This window comes from Coturnix japonica, chromosome 6 (genome assembly GCF_054131305.1).
Source record: "Coturnix japonica strain WE chromosome 6, WE-NBRP24, whole genome shotgun sequence".
Classification (NCBI taxonomy): Eukaryota; Metazoa; Chordata; class Aves; order Galliformes; family Phasianidae; genus Coturnix; species Coturnix japonica.
Window position 1 is genome coordinate 22,288,313 of NC_140668.1, and position 18,311 is coordinate 22,306,623.

Here is an 18,311-nt window from a genome sequence, read left to right on the forward strand (position 1 = left end):
GAAGCTGAAAGAGCCCTCAGGGAAGAGAGGCCAACTCAAGGGGCTGAGCACGGGACACCCTTCTTCCTGCCGGGCTGCTTCCCCTCCTCTGGTTTCTTTCTGTCAGTCCTCAGAGAGCAAGGAGATGCTCACAGCCTGTCACCAGCACTTACGGGTTGGCTGAAAGGCCACAGGTTGGGAAGACCAACAAGGAAACGGGGGAAAACCTGCACTGCACCATGTCAAGGGAGAGACGTGAAGCCGACCGCTTCATCGCCCTGCGATTGCCAGCCCGAGCGAGGGACGTTCTGACCAGCTACTGAAAGAGGCAGCACCAGGTTTAGAAAGTTCGCTTCAATTTTATTGCGTACAAGAAGATTTGGCTTCTATTTATTGCCCCGCCCACACCCCAAAATGAAACCCCAGTGCCCAGGATTGCCGCTTAGCAATCAGTCACTCAGCCTCCAGTCAGACCCAAGGAGAAGCCAAACCCCGGGGCTACGTCACCTCCTCCCTCTCCAGTCCCAGCCAGCCCTATTTCAACCTAACCCTACACCAGGCCTGGACCTCAAGAGACACACCCTGAAGGAACGCAGCGTCTCCAGCTCTTGCCATACACCAAGTCCTGCCTATGTGAAGCCCTCATTGCTTCTAACGCAGCACAAGTCCTTCCTGTCCAGTTCACTTCCATCATCTCCACCGTCCATGACAGGGAAAGCACGGCTGTGCCAGTAAACTGGACTGTTGAGTCAGCAGCTCTTGGTGCCACCTCCGAGGAAGCGTTGCAGGTGGTTCTGCTGTCCTTTGTAGCTTCTTGCTCAAGCCCTCATCGTTGCTTTCTGCTTTCCTTCTCGGCTTTCTTCCTCAGCTGAGTAGCGCTTGCCTTGCCTCGGCAAGCTTGCTGCAAGAGGGAAAAAAGAGGCACTATTTCACTCACGCACGCTGCCAGCACAGTCTGACTTAGAGAGCTGCTCGCAAGATATCCCTGGGCTACAAACCCAAGAACAAGGAAGGACACAAAAGTCACATCTCCATTGTCTGTTACCGCATGCCAAGGAAGAGTCCTCACACTCGAGCACTGCCCCACTTGCAGCTGAGGGGAGGAGGAGCTGGAAAGGACAGGTGGACAGAAAAGAAGGGAAAAGCTGAAGAGGCGAGAATCAACTTCTCCCCGAGGCAGATCACACCTTTGTGGCCACTCTTTTAGGAATGCTCACCATTCCTAATCCTAGCGTTAGCAAGATGAAAATTCACCACCTACCTTTTCACGCTCCTCGCGTACGCACTGAGGGCCGTGCCGTGGCTGTGCTGCACAACACCAGCGACTGAAAGAAAGCACGCAGAGAGCGGATCTGTTGCAGACAGTGCCAGGAGCTGTGCTTGAACAACGCTTTCGGTAAGGCACTCCTACCTTGCAATGGCCACACTTTGGGAGCTCTGGGACACAGCCACGTGTTGCTCTCCTGAGTCCCAGCTCCATTTCTCAGCCCACTCACGCTCTGCTCCTCCATGTTCTGCAAAGGAAAAGTCCCAAGAGGGAAATTCAGTTCATCGCAGATGTCATCAAACTGTCAGGGCAGTCGCACTCATTGCTCGGGGTGAGCAACCAGCTGCATGCTTACCCAAGGAGCAGCGGTTACTTTTACTTGAGTGTAACAGCCAATGCCTGACTGCAAGTACGAACACTAACCTATGCCTAACTCTAAAATAACAACAGAAACCTATACCTAACTCTAAAATAACAACAAAAACCTATACCTAACTCTAAAATAACAACAAAAACCTATACCTAACCCTAAAGAACAAACAGGAACCTATGCCTAACTCTAAAAAACGAACAGGAACCTATCCCTAACACTAAAACTAAACTGAACACTAACACTAACACTAACTTAACACTACCATCAACAAAAAAGAACATAACAAACACCTAACCTAACAGGGGGAAGATGGAACTGGGGGCCCACAGAACCAGAGGAGCAACAAGGTGGAGGAGCAGAAGATGTTAAATAATGCCACCCAGCTAATGCTGGGGGCAGGGGCCGCGCAGCAGGAAAGGAGCCGAGTGCCTGGACCAGCGATGGTGAAGCTGTGACCATGCCAACGCGGGGCCTGGCACGGTGGTGTGGTGCCAGGCCAGCTATGCCGCGGGCGGATCCACGTCCATGGGCTCCTCTGGAGGGGGATCCACCTCCATCGGTTCCTCCGGAGGGGGATCCACCTCCATCGGTTCCTCCGGAGGGGGATCCACCTCCATCGGTTCCTCCGGAGGGGGATCCACCTCCATAGGCTCCACATGGGTGGTGGTCACAGGGCTGGTCCAGGCATGATGGATAATGGCTCTCTTACCCCTCCTCTGCCTGATGGTCATGGCGGGCCCCCTCCTCCTTCTGACTCCTAGGGCCCCCAGCTCCATCCTCCCACCAGAAACTTCAACCCTCGCCCTCTTTGCAGCAGGCATGGCTGTTAACTGCCACAACTGTCAGAGGCATGCGGCAACGGTGACCATGGTGACATGGAGAGGGTTCTAAAATGGCGGCCGCACTGCTGGCACTGGAGTTCCACATAGGATGAGGAGGGGGCTGGAGGGCAGGGCATGGTACGGGAGCTACAAGGTGCTCCCTGTGCCCAGCGGGCAGCCCTTCTCTCTGGCCAGCAAGAGGGCACAGACGAGCCGGCCCCAAGTAAAGGGCCCTCGGCCTCCTTCACCCTCCTTCACCCTCCCCCTTCTTCCACAAGGGAATCTTTTTGGGCTGCCATACTGTTGTGGTTTTGTATTTTTTTCTATTGGTATTTCACATCATAACATCATCTGGAGATCATAGATTGATCAGTCAATCATATTGATCTAGATAAGTCCGTGACACAGACGCAGCACGCAGCAGCTCCTGATGGGGCTCCTGAGCTGAGCACCAACAACGGCAGGCTCCAAAGGGGACCTGACTACGCCTGCCTCCTGGGACACACAAGCTCTGCTTTCCATAGTCGCACCCAGCGCCTCTCCTTGTGCGGCACCTCGGCGGATTCAACCCTTACCTACAATTAAGACCTCTGACTGAATTGGAATTCCAGTCACTCTGATTACACCCCACATCCCTGCTGCAGGCCCTCCCACATGCCCACGTGCTGCACCCAGCCACACCGGCTGCCACAGCCCCGCAGCCAGGCGGGGGTTGGTGCTTCATGATCCTTGAGGTCCCTTCCAACCCGGGTCATTCTGTGATTCTGTGATCGGGTTGAAGGGGCTGGCACTGCCCTGAAGGTGAGCGAGAGAAGTTGGCAAAGGAAGGGTGAGTGGCGGGATCCGAGGAGGGCGTTTTGTGTTTGTGTGCGTGTCTGTTGTTTGCCTGATGTGTTTGTGTGCGTTGTTGTTTCAGGTGTCTGAGTGAGGACTCCCTGTGGGAACTGGCAGCAAGCAAAGGAATGGATCGACGGGCCTGGCCGCCGTGTTGGACTGCGGCTGTGGAGCCAACGAAGGTGTGTCCAGTGTCCTTCCTTACATCATTGACTATGTATGAGGTGTACCTATATCTGTGTAACCATTTTACAAGTCAGGGTGCAGGTTTTTGGTGGGGTCCTGACAGTTCCTCAGCTAGAACCCTCTTACCCCTTTGAGACAGGCCGCTTCCGTCTGTAGCTGTCATGCCAGGAGCCAAATAAATTGCCCCATGGTGAAAAACACCAAGACTCCTATGTCTGCACCGACTCTTTAACCATTTGTTTAAGAGGTGGGTTTTTAGGTCCAACTCAGTATCCCTCCCTGCCACTGAAAGTACAGATGCAATAACCACCCGCACACCTGTTCCTTCGATTACCCGCCCCAGTCCCCTGAAATCATCTTTGATAGCCTTCAGGCTTTTTTTACTAACTTCTTCACTGCCAGCCTGAACTATCAGCAGGGGATAGTAGACAGAAGGGCAGATCAGACTGGGAAGTCTCCCAGCAATGTCCCTGACCCGTGCCCAGGGGAGGGAGCACGTCTCCCTGCGGGTAGGGTCGGGCCAGCATATAGGGCCTTCCATTCCTCGCCAGAAGGGTTGTGCGCCCATGATGGCAATAATGAACAAACTGCTGCATCACAAAGATCTTGGCCTGATTAGAAATCTTTGAGTAATGCTGTTACAGCAGACAGAATGTGCTAAGCGCAAGTAGTCTCCTGCACTTCACATCCTTGCTACTTTGTTCTGGGTGTTGTCACTGAGCAGCGTCTAACACAAATTCTGCCCCGGTCAGCTGGCTGCCTGAGCTTGAGCCCTGATGGCAACACTGTGTGCTTACCCAGGAGCAGCGGTTACTTTTACTTGAGTGTAGCAGCCAATGCCTGACTGTAAGTACGAACACTAACCTATGCCTAACTCTAAAATAACAACAGAAACCTATACCTAACCCTAAAGAACAAACAGGAACCTATGCCTAACTCTAAAGAACAAACAGGAACCTATCCCTAACGCTAAAACTAAACTGAACACTAACACTAACCTAACACAACCATCAAAACAAAGAACAGAGCAAACACCTAACTACAACAGGGGGAAGAAGGAACTGGGGGCCCACAGAACCGGAGGAGCAACGAGGTGGAGGAGAAGAAGATGTTAAATAATGCCACCCAGCTCATGCTGGGGGCAGGGGCCACGCAGCAGGAAAGGAGCCGAGTGCCTGGACCAGCGATGGTGAAGCTGTGACCATGCCAACGGTCATGACCATGACCACGGTGGTGTGGTGCCAGGCCAGCTATGCCGCGGGCGGATCCACGTCCATGGCCTCCTCTGGAGGGGGATCCACCTCCATCGGTTCCTCCGGAGGGGGATCCACCTCCATCGGCTCCACATGGGTGGTGGTCACAGGGCTGGTCCAGGCATGATGGAAACGGGCTCCTTTCCCCCTCCTCCATTTGATGGTTATGGCGGGCACCCTCCTCCTCTTCGGTTCTGGGGCCCCCAGCTCCTTCTCCCACTTAAATCCTCACTACATTCCTCTCGCCCTCGCTTCGTGCTGGACATGGCTGCTACCTGCCCAGCACTCTCAGAGGTGAGTGAGTCGGGTGGAGCCGCAGCAACCAAGGTGACAGCTGTGACATGGGGAAGATTCCAAAATGGCACCTGTGCTGCTGGGAGTGGTGTTCCGCATAGGATGAGGAGGGGGCTGGAGGGCAGGGCACGGCACGGGAGCTACAAGGCACTCACTGTGTCCAGCGGGCAGCCCTTCTCTCCGGCCAGCAAGAGGGCACAGAGAGCTGGCCCCGAGAAAAGGGCCCTCGGCCTCCTTCACCCTCCCCCTCCTTTCATAAGGAAATCCCCACTTTGGGCTGGGCACCCACATGGAATCATTGAAACTACAACCTACTACTTTGCTTCTACAGCAAGACTATTGTACTGAAATACTACTGTACTTAAAAGCACCTGCAATCACACTACACTCGTTTTTAATATTAAACTCTCAAACTTTCATAGCAAATAATAACATCCGCTCACAAAGAAAATGTGGAGAGGCCACAAAAGAGAAATACCACTCATGAAAACATTTGTATTTAGACATTCAAACTAACAGCGTACTTTGTCTTTACCTAACCGTACCATTCTGTGCTAGAAATACGATGTTTTGCTGTAGAGTATAACTTGGAGAACCCAAAAGCAGCTAAAACCTGCTCCACTCAGTAATTTGACCATCCGCTGATATTTGGTTCTTTGCTCCCTTGCTTTCTAGTTGCTCACTCTTTAGACACACGCAAATCACATTGTCAAGGACTACAAAAACACTGTTAGCCAAAAAATTTATGCTGGCAGAATCTTAACGTTAGAAACGTGTAAATTGGTTGCAAAGAAGAAAGTGAAGACCAACACAGTAACCAAATACTAACTGATACATAAGGCTTCTCTCACACATCCTGAAAACAGAACCGCCAGCCTTAATGAACTTTGCTCTTCAGACACTGACTGAAATGCAAGTATTACCTTGTCATGGTTTAATAATTTTGTAATTTTGCTATCAGTATTCCACATCATAACATCATATAAAGCATGAATAGTTTTACTGAATCTGCAACTTACAGAAGAAGACTACATCTCCCAGAGAACAACACGAGGTCACGGGACCTGGACACTATATTAACTCTGTCGCAGGCTAGACTGACGTCTTTCGAGTTCTGGCGTTCAGGGGAGTGTGTGGGAGCCTTCACCGTTTCGCCTAGATTTACAGTAGGCCTCTCGGTTTCGGGACTCATTCTCTCTCCTATTTTGCTTGATTCGTTAGCTCAATTTTCAATTATATTGTATTATACTGTGTTATCCTGTATTTCGATATAGTAATTTAGTAAATAAGTGTGCCTCCTTAGATTGTTGCTGCTGTTTTCTTTTCCTAATTAACTTTTTTTCCTTTCGGCCTAGGGCCCCTGCTGGGCCCACAGTCCCTGTCACGGACGCAGGTGGATTTTTAGTTTAAACCGTGACATACCTGTAGCAGCCTGGATCTGGCAATAGTCAAAGAATCCTTTACGTCCAGCTCCTTAGCATCAAAAGACCACAGATACTGCTGGGGCAGAATTTCATTGAAGCCTTCAAAAGAAGCTTGTGTCTGTTCCTCAGTGCCTCGGGAAAGTCTCCATTCTGCTACCAGCCTGGAAAAGACACAGAAGGATCATTTAAAACAGGCTACGCTAACCCAAGTTCATCTTTGTTAGTTTGTTTTGAAATGAACCGTAAGCTGTGTTAAGAAAAATGATGGAAAGTGCTGGGGATAGAGCACTGTGTAACTGTATTCTAATTGTATTCCCAACCTTCACCCTGCGCAAACAATTTTAAGTTAAAACCCTATGTTTCCAACCACTCAACTGCAGAAAGCATTTTAGGCTCCAGCAGAAGGCAGCATCTACTCACTGATGATATTAATGAGAGCACAGGAGTCCCTTGCTGTTCGGAGGAAGAAAAAAATGCAGAGCTGTGTTCATCTAATATGTTCCATATTTGTTTCTGTCAATCACGAAACTTTGCTCTGTGGTAGAAACTCCACTCTCCATTAAGAAAAGGGAGAAAAGCAGGCAGGAGACCCAAAGAACCTGAACCCAGGGAGAAGCAGATATTATGCTGAATTCAAGCCTAACCTGTCAGGAGAACTGGAATCGAAAGGAGAGAACGCAACACAGGACACAGAGTGTGACAAAAGAACATTGCTTAAGCTGCAATCTGAGCTCTGCCCGGCTTCCTCAAAACCAGAAGAGAACGGTCTTCTGCAGGTACTCCCTCCTCTCCATCCCAGTGAGTATTTGGCACAACTGCCAATGCCAATACGTTCCTTCTGCAAATGTCACCGTTTCTGTGAAACCTTTCCAGATGACTCGTGACTAAAGCAATTTCTACTCCCTCATTCCTCAAAACCTTCCCACACAAAAGCCTTCACAGATCAGATGGTAAGAAAGAGGGAATTCTACGGCCACAGCAATAAAGCGCGCAGAAAGCCCATCTGTTGCAGACAGAGGAGTGAGCCGTGCTTAACCAACACTGCTTCAGCGCACGCTTACAGTAAGGCACACCTACCTTGCGCTGGCCACGCACGAAGCTCGTGACGCAGCTCCAGGCGGCTCTCCTGGGGCCCAGCTTCATTTCACGGCCACTCACGCTCTGCTGCTGGACATTCTGCAACGGAAAAGCCACCGGATGCAAATCCCATCCCTCGCAGATGGCATCAGACCTCCGCTCTCATGGCAGTCACCACCGCCCTGCCCTGGGCAGCGCTTCCACTGCCCTTGCTCCTGCCACAAGACACCAACGTCTGCTTCTGACGCGGCTCCACCATGGGATCCTGTATGCAATAGAGAAACACACGGAGGCTGCCAGCCACTGCAACACGCGCGCTGTGAAACCCCTGGCACTGCTGAGTCCCAAGAGCAGAGGAGAGAAGCGTTTGCCTGCCATGGACGGGCTGCGGCGGGATTGAATCCTGCCTTCGAATCGGGACACCCCCAGGGAGAGCCTCCCTGGGGACCCAAAGACTGAAATGGAGGCAAGGTAACACTTTGCTATAGAAAGGGAAAGGGGAACTTCACAGAATCCGAGACAAAGGGTAACTGCAGATAGTTTACATTTAAAAGTGCAGGGATAGGGGGAATTACAGACACTTAGTCAAAATAAAACCAGAGAAGAGGGCAATAAAGATAAGAAGAAATTGTCCGGAGACCTCTGACAAGAAGAAGGATTAGATACCCCCGGGCAAGATGATGCTGACATGGGAGAACGATACCAGCAGATAACACCAAGAAGAAAACAGAAGAAGAATTTCACCCCAAAACAACGGCAAGGGTCGCGGGGAACGGGGTCCTAGGGAATGTAATGAATATGTAATCAAACTGAGGAGGAGACTATTGATTACGTATTAGCTTAACCTATATCTGTAACACACTTTTCTCCTTACGGTGTGCAAGTTTGGTGGAGCTCTCCCGCTTGCACCCGGCGCTGCGCAACGCTGGAATAAACATACCTGCTTTAGAACCCATCTTTGGGTTATAGAGTTTGATTCCGCAAGTCATCTTCCTGCCGCACAGCCCAGCACGGCCGGAGCCGCACCACACGATCCGGGCCGGGGCCGGCTCAGGCTCTGCCTCCAGGCTTTTGGGGCCGGCCGGGTGACTCCGCAGCACAGCGAGACCGTGGAGCCGCCCGGGAGCCGCCTCTGGGTGCCGGCAGCGCCGCGAGCTCCTCCCCCGACAGCCCCTACGTGCCCCCGCACCGAGGCCCGACCCCGTTCGCAGCACAGAGCCCGCTCCTCCCGGCCCCGCTCATGGCCGCCATGCCGCCATGGCCCGGAAGTGCTCTCCGCCGCCTGCAGGAAGCACTTCCTGTCACTGGCACTGGCACTGTCACGTGGCTCAGGCCGGGCTGGGGCCTGTTGGGGGGGGGCGGCTGCCGGAAAAGGACCCAAAATTCACGTCTCATTTCGTGTCTTTCCTCTCGCTTTCCTTCCTTTACCTTCCCCTTCCCTTCCTTCCTTCCTCGCCCTCGTCCCCTTCCCTTCACCACCTCCCTGTGTCCATTCCAGTGCCTGGCCACCCTTTCTGAGCAGTAATACCTCGTAGTGTCCAGCCTGAATCTCCCCTGTCGCAGCTTGAAGCCATTCCCTCTGGTCCTATCATTAATGACACGAGAGAAGAGGCCGAGCCCCAGCTCACTACAGCCTCCCTTCAGGAAGTTAGAGAGAGCAATGAGGTCTCCCCTGAGCCTCCTCTTCTCCAGGCTGAACAATCCCAGCTCCCTCAGCCGCTCCTCATACGGCCTGTGCTCCAGACCCCTCACCAGCTTTGTTGCCCTCCTCTGAACGCGTTCCAGGGCCTCGATGTCTTTCTTGCACTGAGGGGCCCAAAACTGAACACAGCACTCGAGCTGCGGCCTCATCAGTGCTGAGAACAGGGGGACAATCACCTCTCTGCTCCTGCTGGCAACACTGTTTCCCATGCAGGCCAGGATGCCCTCGGCCTTCTTATTATACAGCAAAGGAATCCCCTGAAAAGGAAACCACAATATCTGGCAACATGAAACAAAGTTCTGATTCGTAAAAGACTGGCAGCAAGGCCTGAATCTCTTGTGTCATCTGCTCTTGATGTATCACATTAGCACTAGGTGGAATGCAGAAGCTTCCTGAGACGTGATAATCAAAACCTAGTCCAATGCCTTTAAAAAAGCCTTTAAGAGATTACTCCTCCTTGTCTGTTTAAAATAAACTTAGGTAATACAAAAGGTTGGAAAATTTTTGGACAACTCCCCAGGGCCGGGCTTTGGAAGGCCGTATTGACGAGAGTCAATCAAGCTCCGGCTGCAGGCGTATATGTGTGTGCCAGTTCTTTAACACAGTAGAAATCACAACTTGCTGCATGATCAAAATTCTACATGTGCTACTCCTGAACCCCAATGACTTCCAACGGTGTTAAATTACCCCTTGATCTCTAAGCAGAACAAAACAACAAAATGCCACACCAATAGTGAATACATAAAAACAAACAACTCCTTGGGCCTCAAGGGGAGGCTGATGCACAGGCCACGGCTGCCAGCGTGCAGCTGGGCTTCCCAGGGCAAACAGCAACACACGGTGCATCCATCAGAAGCTGAAAGAGCCCTCAGGGAAGAGAGGCCAACTCAAGGGGCTGAGCACGGGACACCCTTCTTCCTGCCGGGCTGCTTCCCCTCCTCTGGTTTCTTTCTGTCAGTCCTCAGAGAGCAAGGAGATGCTCACAGCCTGTCACCAGCACTTACGGGTTGGCTGAAAGGCCACAGGTTGGGAAGACCAACAAGGAAACGGGGGAAAACCTGCACTGCACCATGTCAAGGGAGAGACGTGAAGCCGACCGCTTCATCGCCCTGCGATTGCCAGCCCGAGCGAGGGACGTTCTGACCAGCTACTGAAAGAGGCAGCACCAGGTTTAGAAAGTTCGCTTCAATTTTATTGCGTACAAGAAGATTTGGCTTCTATTTATTGCCCCGCCCACACCCCAAAATGAAACCCCAGTGCCCAGGATTGCCGCTTAGCAATCAGTCACTCAGCCTCCAGTCAGACCCAAGGAGAAGCCAAACCCCGGGGCTACGTCACCTCCTCCCTCTCCAGTCCCAGCCAGCCCTATTTCAACCTAACCCTACACCAGGCCTGGACCTCAAGAGACACACCCTGAAGGAACGCAGCCTCTCCAGCTCTTGCCATACACCAAGTCCTGCCTATGTGAAGCCCTCATTGCTTCTAACGCAGCACAAGTCCTTCCTGTCCAGTTCACTTCCATCATCTCCACCGTCCATGACAGGGAAAGCACGGCTGTGCCAGTAAACTGGGCTGTTGAGTCAGCAGCTCTTGGTGCCACCTCCGAGGAAGCGTTGCAGGTGGTTCTGCTGTCCTTTGTAGCTTCTTGCTCAAGCCCTCATCGTTGCTTTCTGCTTTCCTTCTCGGCTTTCTTCCTCAGCTGAGTAGCGCTTGCCTTGCCTCGGCAAGCTTGCTGCAAGAGGGAAAAAAGAGGCACTATTTCACTCACGCACGCTGCCAGCACAGTCTGACTTAGAGAGCTGCTCGCAAGATATCCCTGGGCTACAAACCCAAGAACAAGGAAGGACACAAAAGTCACATCTGCATTGTCTGTTACCGCATGCCAAGGAAGAGTCCTCACACTCGAGCACTGCCCCACTTGCAGCTGAGGGGAGGAGGAGCTGGAAAGGACAGGTGGACAGAAAAGAAGGGAAAAGCTGAAGAGGCGAGAATCAACTTCTCCCCGAGGCAGATCACACCTTTGTGGCCACTCTTTTAGGAATGCTCACCATTCCTAATCCTAGCGTTAGCAAGATGAAAATTCACCACCTACCTTTCCACGCTCCTCGCGTACGCACTGAGGGCCGTGCCGTGGCTGTGCTGCACAACACCAGCGACTGAAAGAAAGCACGCAGAGAGCGGATCTGTTGCAGACAGTGCCAGGAGCTGTGCTTGAACAACGCTTTCGGTAAGGCACTCCTACCTTGCAATGGCCACACTTTGGGAGCTCTGGGACACAGCCACGTGTTGCTCTCCTGAGTCCCAGCTCCATTTCTCAGCCCACTCACGCTCTGCTCCTCCATGTTCTGCAAAGGAAAAGTCCCAAGAGGGAAATTCAGTTCATCGCAGATGTCATCAAACTGTCAGGGCAGTCGCACTCATTGCTCGGGGTGAGCAACCAGCTGCATGCTTACCCAAGGAGCAGCGGTTACTTTTACTTGAGTGTAACAGCCAATGCCTGACTGCAAGTACGAACACTAACCTATGCCTAACTCTAAAATAACAACAGAAACCTATACCTAACTCTAAAATAACAACAAAAACCTATACCTAACTCTAAAATAACAACAAAAACCTATACCTAACCCTAAAGAACAAACAGGAACCTATGCCTAACTCTAAAAAACGAACAGGAACCTATCCCTAACACTAAAACTAAACTGAACACTAACACTAACACTAACTTAACACTACCATCAACAAAAAAGAACATAACAAACACCTAACCTAACAGGGGGAAGATGGAACTGGGGGCCCACAGAACCAGAGGAGCAACAAGGTGGAGGAGCAGAAGATGTTAAATAATGCCACCCAGCTAATGCTGGGGGCAGGGGCCGCGCAGCAGGAAAGGAGCCGAGTGCCTGGACCAGCGATGGTGAAGCTGTGACCATGCCAACGCGGGGCCTGGCACGGTGGTGTGGTGCCAGGCCAGCTATGCCGCGGGCGGATCCACGTCCATGGGCTCCTCTGGAGGGGGATCCACCTCCATCGGTTCCTCCGGAGGGGGATCCACCTCCATCGGTTCCTCCGGAGGGGGATCCACCTCCATCGGTTCCTCCGGAGGGGGATCCACCTCCATAGGCTCCACATGGGTGGTGGTCACAGGGCTGGTCCAGGCATGATGGATAATGGCTCTCTTACCCCTCCTCTGCCTGATGGTCATGGCGGGCCCCCTCCTCCTTCTGACTCCTAGGGCCCCCAGCTCCATCCTCCCACCAGAAACTTCAACCCTCGCCCTCTTTGCAGCAGGCATGGCTGTTAACTGCCACAACTGTCAGAGGCATGCGGCAACGGTGACCATGGTGACATGGAGAGGGTTCTAAAATGGCGGCCGCACTGCTGGCACTGGAGTTCCACATAGGATGAGGAGGGGGCTGGAGGGCAGGGCATGGTACGGGAGCTACAAGGTGCTCCCTGTGCCCAGCGGGCAGCCCTTCTCTCTGGCCAGCAAGAGGGCACAGACGAGCCGGCCCCAAGTAAAGGGCCCTCGGCCTCCTTCACCCTCCTTCACCCTCCCCCTTCTTCCACAAGGGAATCTTTTTGGGCTGCCATACTGTTGTGGTTTTGTATTTTTTTCTATTGGTATTTCACATCATAACATCATCTGGAGATCATAGATTGATCAGTCAATCATATTGATCTAGATAAGTCCGTGACACAGACGCAGCACGCAGCAGCTCCTGATGGGGCTCCTGAGCTGAGCACCAACAACGGCAGGCTCCAAAGGGGACCTGACTACGCCTGCCTCCTGGGACACACAAGCTCTGCTTTCCATAGTCGCACCCAGCGCCTCTCCTTGTGCGGCACCTCGGCGGATTCAACCCTTACCTACAATTAAGACCTCTGACTGAATTGGAATTCCAGTCACTCTGATTACACCCCACATCCCTGCTGCAGGCCCTCCCACATGCCCACGTGCTGCACCCAGCCACACCGGCTGCCACAGCCCCGCAGCCAGGCGGGGGTTGGTGCTTCATGATCCTTGAGGTCCCTTCCAACCCGGGTCATTCTGTGATTCTGTGATCGGGTTGAAGGGGCTGGCACTGCCCTGAAGGTGAGCGAGAGAAGTTGGCAAAGGAAGGGTGAGTGGCGGGATCCGAGGAGGGCGTTTTGTGTTTGTGTGCGTGTCTGTTGTTTGCCTGATGTGTTTGTGTGCGTTGTTGTTTCAGGTGTCTGAGTGAGGACTCCCTGTGGGAACTGGCAGCAAGCAAAGGAATGGATCGACGGGCCTGGCCGCCGTGTTGGACTGCGGCTGTGGAGCCAACGAAGGTGTGTCCAGTGTCCTTCCTTACATCATTGACTATGTATGAGGTGTACCTATATCTGTGTAACCATTTTACAAGTCAGGGTGCAGGTTTTTGGTGGGGTCCTGACAGTTCCTCAGCTAGAACCCTCTTACCCCTTTGAGACAGGCCGCTTCCGTCTGTAGCTGTCATGCCAGGAGCCAAATAAATTGCCCCATGGTGAAAAACACCAAGACTCCTATGTCTGCACCGACTCTTTAACCATTTGTTTAAGAGGTGGGTTTTTAGGTCCAACTCAGTATCCCTCCCTGCCACTGAAAGTACAGATGCAATAACCACCCGCACACCTGTTCCTTCGATTACCCGCCCCAGTCCCCTGAAATCATCTTTGATAGCCTTCAGGCTTTTTTTACTAACTTCTTCACTGCCAGCCTGAACTATCAGCAGGGGATAGTAGACAGAAGGGCAGATCAGACTGGGAAGTCTCCCAGCAATGTCCCTGACCCGTGCCCAGGGGAGGGAGCACACCTCCCTGCGGGTAGGGTCGGGCCAGCATATAGGGCCTTCCATTCCTCGCCAGTAGGGTTGTGCGCCCATGATGGCAGTAATGAACAAACTGCTGCATCACAAAGATCTTGGCCTGATTAGAAATCTTTGAGTAATGCTGTTACAGCAGACAGAATGTGATAAGCGCAAGTAGTCTCCTGCACTTCGCATCCTTGCTACTTTGTTCTGGGTGTTGTCACTGAGCAGCGTCTAACACAAATTCTGCCCCGGTCAGCTGGCTGCCTGAGCTTGAGCCCTGATGGCAACACTGTGTGCTTACCCAGGAGCAGCGGTTACTTTTACTTGAGTGTAGCAGCCAATGCCTGACTGTAAGTACGAACACTAACCTATGCCTAACTCTAAAATAACAACAGAAACCTATACCTAACCCTAAAGAACAAACAGGAACCTATGCCTAACTCTAAAGAACAAACAGGAACCTATCCCTAACGCTAAAACTAAACTGAACACTAACACTAACCTAACACAACCATCAAAACAAAGAACAGAGCAAACACCTAACTACAACAGGGGGAAGAAGGAACTGGGGGCCCACAGAACCGGAGGAGCAACGAGGTGGAGGAGAAGAAGATGTTAAATAATGCCACCCAGCTCATGCTGGGGGCAGGGGCCACGCAGCAGGAAAGGAGCCGAGTGCCTGGACCAGCGATGGTGAAGCTGTGACCATGCCAACGGTCATGACCATGACCACGGTGGTGTGGTGCCAGGCCAGCTATGCCGCGGGCGGATCCACGTCCATGGGCTCCTCTGGAGGGGGATCCACCTCCATCGGTTCCTCCGGAGGGGGATCCACCTCCATCGGCTCCACATGGGTGGTGGTCACAGGGCTGGTCCAGGCATGATGGAAACGGGCTCCTTTCCCCCTCCTCCATTTGATGGTTATGGCGGGCACCCTCCTCCTCTTCGGTTCTGGGGCCCCCAGCTCCTTCTCCCACTTAAATCCTCACTACATTCCTCTCGCCCTCGCTTCGTGCTGGACATGGCTGCTACCTGCCCAGCACTCTCAGAGGTGAGTGAGTCGGGTGGAGCCGCAGCAACCAAGGTGACAGCTGTGACATGGGGAAGATTCCAAAATGGCACCTGTGCTGCTGGGAGTGGTGTTCCGCATAGGATGAGGAGGGGGCTGGAGGGCAGGGCACGGCACGGGAGCTACAAGGCACTCACTGTGTCCAGCGGGCAGCCCTTCTCTCCGGCCAGCAAGAGGGCACAGAGAGCTGGCCCCGAGAAAAGGGCCCTCGGCCTCCTTCACCCTCCCCCTCCTTTCATAAGGGAATCCCCACTTTGGGCTGGGCACCCACATGGAATCATTGAAACTACAACCTACTACTTTGCTTCTACAGCAAGACTATTGTACTGAAATACTACTGTACTTAAAAGCACCTGCAATCACACTACACTCGTTTTTAATATTAAACTCTCAAACTTTCATAGCAAATAATAACATCCGCTCACAAAGAAAATGTGGAGAGGCCACAAAAGAGAAATACCACTCATGAAAACATTTGTATTTAGACATTCAAACTAACAACGTACTTTGTCTTTACCTAACCGTACCATTCTGTGCTAGAAATACGATGTTTTGCTGTAGAGTATAACTTGGAGAACCCAAAAGCAGCTAAAACCTGCTCCACTCAGTAATTTGACCATCCGCTGATATTTGGTTCTTTGCTCCCTTGCTTTCTAGTTGCTCACTCTTTAGACACACGCAAATCACATTGTCAAGGACTACAAAAACACTGTTAGCCAAAAAATTTATGCTGGCAGAATCTTAACGTTAGAAACGTGTAAATTGGTTGCAAAGAAGAAAGTGAAGACCAACACAGTAACCAAATACTAACTGATACATAAGGCTTCTCTCACACATCCTGACAACAGAACCGCCAGCCTTAATGAACTTTGCTCTTCAGACACTGACTGAAATGCAAGTATTACCTTGTCATGGTTTAATAATTTTGTAATTTTGCTATCAGTATTCCACATCATAACATCATATAAAGCATGAATAATTTTACTGAATCTGCAACTTACAGAAGAAGACTACATCTCCCAGAGAACAACACGAGGTCACGGGACCTGGACACTATATTAACTCTGTCGCAGGCTAGACTGACGTCTTTCGAGTTCTGGCGTTCAGGGGAGTGTGTGGGAGCCTTCACCGTTTCGCCTAGATTTACAGTAGGCCTCTCGGTTTCGGGACTCATTCTCTCTCCTATTTTGCTTGATTCGTTAGCTCAATTTTCAATTATATTGTATTATACTGTGTTATCCTGTATTTCGATATAGTAATTTAGTAAATAAGTGTGCCTTTTTAGATTGTTGCTGCTGTTTTCTTTTCCTAATTAACTTTTTTTCCTTTCGGCCTAGGGCCCCTGCTGGGCCCACAGTCCCTGTCACGGACGCAGGTGGATTTTTAGTTTAAACCGTGACATACCTGTAGCAGCCTGGATCTGGCAATAGTCAAAGAATCCTTTACGTCCAGCTCCTTAGCATCAAAAGACCACAGATACTGCTGGGGCAGAATTTCATTGAAGCCTTCAAAAGAAGCTTGTGTCTGTTCCTCAGTGCCTCGGGAAAGTCTCCATTCTGCTACCAGCCTGGAAAAGACACAGAAGGATCATTTAAAAGAGGCTACGCTAACCCAAGTTCATCTTTGTTAGTTTGTTTTGAAATGAACCGTAAGCTGTGTTAAGAAAAATGATGGAAAGTGCTGGGGATAGAGCACTGTGTAACTGTATTCTAATTGTATTCCCAACCTTCACCCTGCGCAAACAATTTTAAGTTAAAACCCTATGTTTCCAACCACTCAACTGCAGAAAGCATTTTAGGCTCCAGCAGAAGGCAGCATCTACTCACTGATGATATTAATGAGAGCACAGGAGTCCCTTGCTGTTCGGAGGAAGAAAAAAATGCAGAGCTGTGTTCATCTAATATGTTCCATATTTGTTTCTGTCAATCACGAAACTTTGCTCTGTGGTAGAAACTCCACTCTCCATTAAGAAAAGGGAGAAAAGCAGGCAGGAGACCCAAAGAACCTGAACCCAGGGAGAAGCAGATATTATGCTGAATTCAAGCCTAACCTGTCAGGAGAACTGGAATCGAAAGGAGAGAACGCAACACAGGACACAGAGTGTGACAAAAGAACATTGCTTAAGCTGCAATCTGAGCTCTGCCCGGCTTCCTCAAAACCAGAAGAGAACGGTCTTCTGCAGGTACTCCCTCCTCTCCATCCCAGTGAGTATTTGGCACAACTGCCAATGCCAATACGTTCCTTCTGCAAATGTCACCGTTTCTGTGAAACCTTTCCAGATGACTCGTGACTAAAGCAATTTCTACTCCCTCATTCCTCAAAACCTTCCCACACAAAAGCCTTCACAGATCAGATGGTAAGAAAGAGGGAATTCTACGGCCACAGCAATAAAGCGCGCAGAAAGCCCATCTGTTGCAGACAGAGGAGTGAGCCGTGCTTAACCAACACTGCTTCAGCGCATGCTTACAGTAAGGCACACCTACCTTGCGCTGGCCACGCACGAAGCTCGTGACGCAGCTCCAGGCGGCTCTCCTGGGGCCCAGCTTCATTTCACGGCCACTCACGCTCTGCTGCTGGACATTCTGCAACGGAAAAGCCACCGGATGCAAATCCCATCCCTCGCAGATGGCATCAGACCTCCGCTCTCATGGCAGTCACCACCGCCCTGCCCTGGGCAGCGCTTCCACTGCCCTTGCTCCTGCCACAAGACACCAACGTCTGCTTCTGACGCGGCTCCACCATGGGATCCTGTATGCAATAGAGAAACACACGGAGGCTGCCAGCCACTGCAACACGCGCGCTGTGAAACCCCTGGCACTGCTGAGTCCCAAGAGCAGAGGAGAGAAGCGTTTGCCTGCCATGGACGGGCTGCGGCGGGATTGAATCCTGCCTTCGAATCGGGACACCCCCAGGGAGAGCCTCCCTGGGGACCCAAAGACTGAAATGGAGGCAAGGTAACACTTTGCTATAGAAAGGGAAAGGGGAACTTCACAGAATCCGAGACAAAGGGTAACTGCAGATAGTTTACATTTAAAAGTGCAGGGATAGGGGGAATTACAGACACTTAGTCAAAATAAAACCAGAGAAGAGGGCAATAAAGATAAGAAGAAATTGTCCGGAGACCTCTGACAAGAAGAAGGATTAGATACCCCCGGGCAAGATGATGCTGACATGGGAGAACGATACCAGCAGATAACACCAAGAAGAAAACAGAAGAAGAATTT

The 18,311-nt window shown here is 51.5% G+C and overlaps 1 protein-coding gene and 1 long non-coding RNA gene across 2 annotated transcripts; both read right to left on the bottom strand.

Annotated features, from left to right (window-relative positions):
• Positions 1-318: 318 nt before the first annotated feature.
• On the bottom strand, positions 319-8,682 carry LOC146760487 (uncharacterized). The gene is made up of 5 exons (XR_014947424.1): positions 7,509-8,682; positions 6,430-6,592; positions 1,391-1,493; positions 1,241-1,304; positions 319-880 (listed from the first exon to the last, which is right to left on the bottom strand). It is a non-coding gene; the product is annotated as an uncharacterized LOC146760487 (long non-coding RNA).
• A 1,698-nt stretch (positions 8,683-10,380) lies between these two features.
• Positions 10,381-16,617, bottom strand: LOC146760488 (uncharacterized). The gene is made up of 3 exons (XM_085550844.1): positions 16,492-16,617; positions 11,303-11,555; positions 10,381-10,942 (listed from the first exon to the last, which is right to left on the bottom strand). The coding sequence occupies exons 2-3, from the start codon at positions 11,550-11,552 to the stop codon at positions 10,860-10,862; spliced, it is 333 nt and encodes a 110-aa protein (XP_085406970.1). The 5' UTR covers positions 11,553-11,555; positions 16,492-16,617; the 3' UTR covers positions 10,381-10,859.
• Between the last annotated feature and the right edge of the window lie 1,694 nt (positions 16,618-18,311).